This window comes from Arachis hypogaea, chromosome 15 (genome assembly GCF_003086295.3).
Source record: "Arachis hypogaea cultivar Tifrunner chromosome 15, arahy.Tifrunner.gnm2.J5K5, whole genome shotgun sequence".
NCBI lineage: Eukaryota > Viridiplantae > Streptophyta > Magnoliopsida > Fabales > Fabaceae > Arachis > Arachis hypogaea.
In genome coordinates, this window is record NC_092050.1 from 150,255,943 (window position 1) to 150,265,226 (window position 9,284).

Consider the following 9,284-nt stretch of genomic DNA (forward strand, 5'->3'; position numbering starts at 1 on the left):
TTAGATAACAAACAATCAAATATAACATTAAATTTTCCTCTCAATTTTTGTATCTCAAAATAAATATTAACTAATATCAGAAATATTATTTATACATTAAAATTAATCATTAAAATCAGTTATTAATATATTTATATATAAATATATGTATGATTTAATTTATTTTTAATATATATTTATATTTTAATATATATTTTATACTGATAGCTAATTTTAATAACTGATTTTAATGTATTCGTAACATATAACAAGTGGGAGACAGAACAAACATGCTAACAAATATCCCGGAATCGACAGAAATGTATAAACTAAAGTTGATAAATAAATTTGAGGTCCAATGCTTTTAACTCTGACATTCTATATATATAGGCTCTAAGATGAAATAGTGAATATGAGACTTGAATATGAAAAAAAAAAAAAAAAAAACAGCAAATCAACCATGCAATAATTAAGGGCAACTTGCCTTTATTTTATTTGGACATTTAGAACGAACTCAACAAAAAAGAGTTAAAGACTATAGGTAAAAATAATGAAAAATTATCACTTTTTTTTTTCTTATAAAGATATAAATTTAATTTTCATTGTCTAAATAAATTGTAGGTACTTGTATTCCACATATGTAAGACATATCTTTTTTGGTAATGTCTTGATTATAATATGACCAAGAATCAAGATTACTAAACTTTTATGGATAAAAAAAAAAAGGTTGTCATAATAGACTGGGATAGATCCAAAAACTTCACAGAGGAACGAAAATTTAATTGTACTAATTTTTAAAAAAAATGATGATTTTTCTAAGGAAATATAAAAATGCTTGTAAATATATTTCATCAAGGTTTTGTTAGTTAAATGTATCTTAATTCTACAAATTTTTTTTGTCAATTTTTTTCAGTCTTTTACTTAGTATTAATAAATATATTTTAAATATTGTTAATAAATTTTTTTGATAAATATTTATATACAGTTATTTTTATATAAAATTAATAATTAAAATATTAAATAATAATTTAATTAAATATATCAAATTATTTAATTATTTTTAACTAGTAATTTTACATAAAAATAACTGCATGTAAGTTTTTATTATTTTTATTGAACATTTTAAAATATTTTGAGTGTAACAAATAAACATACTAAATACAAATGGAAATATAGACTTTGTAACTAAAGAAAAAAGAGAATAAAACTTGAAAAATAATAAATATTGACACATGTCCTGGTCTTGTCACAAAATAAAAAATGAATTTTATAATTTAACAATATTTTAGAAAAAAGTAAACATCCATTGCATTACTATAATTATTCAAAAATTACACAACAATACCCTCATCAATTCCTTTGTTAATTCCTTTAGTTTTGTTTAACTCAGTCTCAAGGGAGACAGAGACAATGAGACAGGGACCGTTACTTTCTGTAATTTTGCATATTATTATTATTATTATTATTAATATAATAATATTACAAGCCATAAAAAGAATACAAACACCAACACCAACACCAAAGTGGCTTCAATAGTTCATTCTCTCTTCTCAATTCTAAGTTCTAACTTCTGATAATAGAGCAATGAAAAGGGCCTCTAGCTTCATCTTTGCTGCTTCACTATTCCTTCTGCTTCTGGGTTTGTGCTATTTTCCTTTTCTTTCTTTTAGTTGCATTGTAGCTACTGTTTTAAGCTATGTACCTTCTTTTGTTTTTAGTTGCCTTCTGTTCAATGTGATTTATTCCTTTTATGCTGTTTGTATCAGATCACTTCTTTTGTTTGCTCAAGTTTTTCATTTTGCTTCATGAGACAATGTGCTTTCAAGTTTGCACTCTCCACCTCTTTTGTTTTTTTCCCTTTTTTTTTTCACTATTTAAGTGCACATTTTTAGTAGCCATTTTTCTTTGGAAGTTTAATCTTTTTTTTTTTAAGATGGCATTTTTTCTTGGCATTACAAGTCTGCAACTATGTTTCTGCATGCATTTGATGGATTATCTATGGGAAAAAAAAAGAAAAGAAAAAGAAGGTTATACCGGAATGTTTTACCTTTAGACATTAACAACTAAATACCTCCCTTTTTTTTATATTTTTCTTTTACATAAAGTGTAGTATTGCAGTGTACATTGTTGACTTGATATAGAAGGTTAAGCCGGTGAGCCAACTTGACTTATTAACAACTCGATTAGCTGAGTTCATGAGTTTGTGAGCAGAGCTTGAGACTAAATTTGAGATGATGTATTAAATGAGTCGAGCTTGAACTTGAGCAAGCTCCGCTCATTGAGCCTTTACCTATGTTTTAAATTTGTTTGGTGTTGACATTCCTTCAATCAAAAGTTTAGGTATTAATTATAAAGAATTTGGATTCTCTAAATTTTAAATTTGTACTTTAGAGGATAAAATGTGATCTTTTTTCCTTGAATAGTTTTTCTCTCATATTTATTCTTGGTCCCACTTATAAAATAAATGGTGAGAGATCACACTTTACTGTCTAAAGTGAAATTCAAACTTTAGAGAATCCAAATATATTTTTGTGTTGCTTGGTGAACTTCTCTAGGAAGCCTTGGACTTGAGGATGATAGAGATACTTCCAAATTTAGAAATATTTCCTAGTTGTGTTACATGTATTCATTCTCTACATCGAGCTGACTCACTTCCCTCCACCATAGGATTGAATGTGGAACAAAAATTATTTAGGTCTCATTCCACACCTTTCGAGTGGAGGGGAATGAGTCGGCTCGATGCAGGAGAAAGAGTGATTACCAAAATACAATTCACTTGAAATTCTCACTTTTCTTGTTTCTCCCTTTGAAAATTCTCTCAGATTGTTGCTCTGGGAGTTTTGTTGGGATCTGCTATGGAAGAAATGCTGATGATCTTCCAACACCTGACAAGGTAGCAAAGCTGGTTCAACTTCACCAAATCAAGTATCTTAGAATCTATGATTCCAACATACAGGTTCTTAAGGCTTTTGCAAACACTGGGGTTGAACTCATGATTGGGGTTCCGAATTCGGACTTGCTGCCATTCTCCCAGTTCCAAACCAATGCAGACACTTGGCTGAAGAATAGCATCCTTCCTTACTATCCGGCTGCAAAGATCACATACATAACCGTCGGCGCAGAAGTCACAGAAAGTTCCAACAATGTTTCTGCACTAGTAGTGCCTGCAATGAATAATGTCCTCACTGCACTCAAGAAAGCAGGACTTCATAAGAAGATAAAGGTCTCCAGCACTCATTCCCTCGGCGTTCTGTCTCGGTCATTCCCACCTTCGGCCGGGGCTTTTAATAGCAACCATGCTCATTTCCTCAAGCCACTGCTAGAATTCTTAGCAGAGAATCAGTCACCTTTTATGATTGATATATATCCTTATTATGCTTACAGAGATTCCCCGAACAAAGTATCCTTGGACTATGCTTTGTTCGAGTCATCCTCCGAAGTTATTGATCCAAACACTGGTTTGCTGTATACAAACATGTTTGATGCTCAGGTTGATGCTATTTATTTCGCGCTGACGGCCTTAAATTTCAGAACAATTAAGGTTATGGTCACTGAAACAGGTTGGCCTTCGAAAGGTTCGCCAAAAGAGAAAGCCGCCACACCTGATAATGCACAAACTTATAACACAAATCTGATAAGGCATGTAATCAATGACACCGGCACCCCTGCAAAGCCTGGAGAAGAGTTAGATGTTTACATTTTCTCATTGTTCAACGAAAACAGGAAGCCTGGTTTGGAATCCGAGAGGAACTGGGGACTATTTTATCCGGATGAGACGAAAGTTTACAGCCTTGATTTCACCGGAAAAGATGCTGCTGTTGACTCGACTAGTGGTGCGAATGGAACCAGAACAAGTAATGGAACAACATGGTGCATTGCTTCGAGTAAGGCCTCACAAGCTGACTTGCAGAATGCCATAGATTGGGCATGTGGTTCTGGCAATGTGGATTGCACTGCTATCCAGCCAAGCCAGCCGTGCTTCGAGCCGGATAACCTGGTCTCGCACGCATCGTATGCTTTTAATAGCTATTACCAGCAAAATGGGGCTTCAGATGTTGCTTGTAGTTTTGGAGGGTCTGGTGTTATAGTTGATAAGGATCCAAGTATGTTCACTTCAAGCTCATCATCATTTTTCTTCTTGCAAAAAATCTTTCATACTTACTATTTGGTTTGGTAACTGAACTGCAATTTGTTTTTCAATTTTGCAGCCTATGACAACTGCATCTACATGAGAACCGGGTAAGTTCAATGCTTGAAATTTTTGTTTGTTCATCTTGCTTTTATGGCCTAAAATTATAGGGTAAATTACACTGACTTTCTTTGAGATTAGGTAACATTATCAATAGGACTCTTGACATTTGGATTGTGTTTATTCAGAATCAACACAACTGTTACAAGTAATACAACAGCAATATCTTCAACTTCAACTTCAACTCCAACTCCAACTGCATCATCTTCTTCTGGGAGACAAATTTTCACATGGATTTCCAGCTCTCTTCTATTAACCTTTATCTCCCTCGTATAGAGAATTTTGGGATGATGGGAAGGTAAATTTTAGAAGCTATATTATTGTTGTTGTTATGATGTGTTAAAAGAATGAAAATTTCTTTGCTCTATAAGTGTATGTGAAGAGAGTTCGGCTATTTAGAGGCCTATGTAGGGTGGAGCAATCTCACTCCTAATTTTGTATTCCGAATGATTGGCCTAAGCATTGGTGTAATTAATTGACTTTTTCTATAATTTATGTTATTTTTGTAATAGCACATAGTATTCAGGTTTAATTATGGGAAAATTTCACCTCCATTTTACTAAACCGGTTTTAGTAGGTTTCTTTTCAAGTCATTTTTGGGCATAGTACATTGTCACACCATATGATGACTATATCAGCATGACATTTTTGGGCAGGGTTTGCTTTGACTGTGTGTGTGTATTGAGATAATAAAAAATAGGTTAAAAAATAAAAGTCAAGATAGTAAAGAATGATAAAAGGCAAAGTATTTGATGGAGCTCTCAAAAAAAGTCTCATTCATGTGCTTATAGTATTTATAATGTGGTCCAACTTATTATGATTTATTTATTCATGACTAACAAGACTTTATATTTGTAAAACAACCTCAATTTTTTGTGATTAGCTACAAAAAGAAAAAGAAACAAAACAAGGAAAAGAACAAAAGATAAAAACAAGACATCAAACAGAACTCGAGAGATCTTCTTAATCACAGTCTTGTTGGAGAATCTATTCTAATCCACGAGGTGGACGAGACTCACGCTGAGAGAACGAGCGTTCATCAACCCAGAAGGAACATAGCCCTCACAGCGAGCAACAGTGGTAGCATGAACCAGTAGTGGAGGCGGCACCAGAAACAGCCAAGCAGCCGTGGCGCATCATTCTGGATTAAGAAAACGATCTATAGCTCAGCAGTATCTTGAGGCTAGGCTAGCGGAGCATAGGGCAGCGGTGGCATCGGAGCTGCAGCTGCGATCAGATTCTCTTCACCAATGGAGCGGCGTATGAGAACTCTGAAGGAGGATGAGCCGGGTCGCAGCGCTGTCAATCTGGGTTGTGTACTCTCCCGGGTCAGGTATTTGTTTGACCTGGCCTAAGACACAAAAAAATCAGCGGCCATATTTGCATCACGAGAAATCAAGGTGAAACTGACAGTGATGCAGTACATTCTTGCCGAACCTTCAAATGGAATACTTTCTGAATCAAATCTCTTTTCGAATGCTCGTCCGATATCCTCCATTATTCACAAGTAGGGATGGCAAAATTCCCGAGACGCGGGATCCCTGCGGGGACTGCCCCGAATGAGGATCCGATTGTGGGGAATTTTTTCCGCGCGATGGGGATGGGGGACAAAATTCCCCCGAAGCAGGCGCGGAGACCCGAGCGGGGATCCCCGCCCCGTCCCCGCTATTCCCCGAAATTTATGAATTCTTTGAATTATCCTTAATAGTTTATTTCTTATATATGTTTTTTAGTCATTTCTCACACAAACATATATATAGAAACCCAAAACTCCTAATCTTTATTTGCATAACCTCTCTTCAATTCAGAGATCCCTAAGGCTGTCCATACTCCATCCAACCTCTCTGCAACCACCCCCTCGTCACCCTTCTCACCGCATCGTCACACCTCACCGTGCTATCACCCTTACTGCGTCGTAATTTCTATTTGCAGCGTTCCTTTTCGTAACTCTGCCGTCGTGTCCATTCTCCTCTCTGTTGCCACGTCTCCCACCTCGTCCATTGCTTTTTTCTTTGGCTCGTCGTTGCGTCTCCCCATTGCGTTATTTCGAAAGAAGTCATCATCGTGTTATTTAGACTTTTTGTATAAAATCTTGCAGTTTTTGTATAAGATAGATACTTGTAGCTCTATTCATATGAAAATTAATAATTAGTTAGAACTATTATGTAGATGGGGAATGGGGTCCCCGCGGGGAATGGGGCGGGGATGGGGAGTAAATCTGAGGGCGGGGATGGGGAGCAGGGAGGCATTCCCCGCCCCCGCCCTGCCCCATTGACATCCCTATTCACAAGAGAAAATGCTTCCAAACTGTTGGAAAAACTCAACAAAGATTCAAACAAGAACTTGTGCGATTAAATAGGCAATACCAAATATAATGACAGAAATTAAATAATCAGACACCATAATTTTAACGTGGTAAAACTTTTAAAAGAGGGACAAAAAATTCACGGGATCTAATCTAGTAAAATCTTTCACTATCAAAATAATGGATATACAAACAGTATTCCTATTGACCCTAAGGTATCTCAATAATCAACAAAATACATCATCAAAACTGATGGAATTAACATAAATCCTCCACTAAGTAGCTCTCTGGCTCCCCAGTCTCAGTGTTCATCACATACTCATGAGGAGAGTATTTCTGAGAAGGATGACGCTCTCTAGTAGATCTTCTCAATTCAGGCTCCACTAGTGGTTCAGGTGGGACTTCAACATCTGGTGGAACTTCTGCATTTGGCACCTCAAGTTGAGGTATAGGTTCATCATGCAGATCATCACTATCATTATCAACTTGTACATCCTCCCCATCAACAGGAGGTCTAGTAGAAGGACCAAGTTCATCATTAACAGAACGTCTAACAGTTATTGGCTTATCTGTCTTCTCAAGATCTTCAATAGTTTGGTCTTCAAAAAAAATCACATTTCGACTTTTAATTATTTTCTTGCTCACCAGATCCCATAATCTGTAACCAAAGTCTTCGTGACCATAACCCATGAAGATACACTGCTTTGACTTTCCATCAAGTTTGGACCTTTCATCTTTTGAAATGTGAACAAAAACCCTGCAGCCGAACACTCGCAAGTGACTATAGGAGACATCTTTCCCTCTCCAAACTTTCTCTGGAACATCACCATTTAGTGGAACTGAAGGAGAAAGGTTGATCAAATCTATTGCAGTCCTCATCGCTTCACCCCAAAAAGATTTAGACAACTTTGCATGAGAGAGCATACACCTGACTCTATCATTGATAATGCAATTCATTCTCTCTGCAACTCCATTATATTGAGAAGTCTTAGGAACCGTCTTCTCAAACTTGATCCCATGTCCTTTACAATACTCTTCAAACGGACCCCTGTATTCACCACCATTATCTGCTCGAACATATTTCAATTTCTTTCATGTTTCTCTTTCAACACTTGCATGAAAGTGTTTGAAGATACCAAGCACCTGGTCTTTAGATTTCAAAACAAAAGCCCACACTTTTCGAGAATAATCATCAATAAAAGTAACAAAATATGATGCACTACCTAGTGTCTTAGCATCCATAGTGCAAATATCAGTGTGAACTAAATCTAGAACATGTGATCTCCTATGAGGTCCAGAATTATGAAATAATACTCTAGCATGCTTTCTAACAAAACAATGAGTACAAGTATTTAAAGTTGTACCTTTCACAGGATGTGAGTGCTTCTTGGCTAAGACGCTTAGCCCTTTCTTGCTCAAGTGACCAAGGCATATATGCCACAAATCAGAAGAGGAATCATCAGCTACATTCACATCTTTTTTGCACAACTTTACTTGCAACCGATAGAGAATAGTGAGACTATTCTTTTCTCTAGCAACAATGAGAGCCCCTTTGGTAATCTTGCATTTTTCAGTACCAAAGGAAGTACAATACTCCTCTTGATCCAATGTCTTCACTGAAATAAGATTGAACCGCATATCTGGCGCATGCCTAACATTCTTCAACTGCATCTTGAATCCCATGTTGGTTTCAAGCCACATATCACCCATATCAATGATATCATACACTCCTTTATCTCCCAATTTGATCTTGCCAAAATTTTTAGCAGTATAGAAAGTGAAAAATTCACGCCTCGGAATGACATGACATGAGGCACCAGAGTTCATAATCTAAGTGGAATCATCACAGACAAGATTCACATAATTTTCATCATATGTGATAAGAACATCTTCATAAATAATAGTAGCAGTTTCTTTATCACTATCTTTACCTTTGTCTTCGTTTCTTCCCCTTGATTGTTCTCTTTTCAAGAACCTACAATAACTCTTGATATGCTCCGACTTGTCACAATGGTGACTGATGGTTTCAGTGGCTAAGAGAAGGGGGAGTTGAATCTTAGCCCCCTTTTAGCTTAATAACCCTTACTGGACTTAGAGGAGACTTTTCTGTTTTTGCTCATCACTTTACACGAGACTTTTTCTTTTGTCTCGTCCCTAGCCACGAGACTTTTCTTTTTGTCTCGTCACTTGGCACGAGATAATTTTGGTTTTTGCTCCTGTGCAGTAGAAACAGAAATGTAGGAGAGAAGAGTAGAAGATTACACCCAGATATATCCTGGTTCGGCTGCTAAGTGCAGTGCAGCCTACATCCAGTCTCCATTACAAACATGATGAAATTTCACTATAATCAATCTGATTACAAACTGTAAAGTGCTAACCCAACTTACAAGGGAATTCCCACAGAATCATGAAACACAACATAGATGAACAAAGGAACTCTAAGACATCTATGGCTTTTTCTTTTAATTTTGCACTCTCTGCCTTTTTCCGCTCTATGGCTTTTTCATACAAACCTCACTGTTTGCTTTTTTTCATGAGACTCAAGACATGATAAAATTAGACAGAAAAATACAAAACAAAATACATTAAAGGAGAAGAGAAAACTGTTAGCTCAGGTAGCTCTGAGAATTCTGTGCCTTGCACTCTCAAACTTTCTCCTTGCTCCAAACAGTGGTTGTTCTCACTTTTTATAGAAGAGAGAAGCCTCCACTTTTGAAGCCAAAAACCAAGCCAACTTCTTCTTCTCCAAGA

The 9,284-nt window shown here is 36.1% G+C and overlaps 1 protein-coding gene across 1 annotated transcript; it reads left to right on the forward strand.

Moving 5' to 3' along the window:
* Window positions 1-1,469: 1,469 nt before the first annotated feature.
* LOC112751291 (glucan endo-1,3-beta-glucosidase 13) lies at window positions 1,470-4,792 on the forward strand. The gene is made up of 4 exons (XM_025800373.3): window positions 1,470-1,618; window positions 2,802-4,082; window positions 4,188-4,218; window positions 4,357-4,792. Exons 1-4 carry the CDS (start codon window positions 1,564-1,566, stop codon window positions 4,502-4,504), a joined length of 1,515 nt encoding a protein of 504 aa, XP_025656158.1. The 5' UTR covers window positions 1,470-1,563; the 3' UTR covers window positions 4,505-4,792.
* Window positions 4,793-9,284: the final 4,492 nt, after the last annotated feature.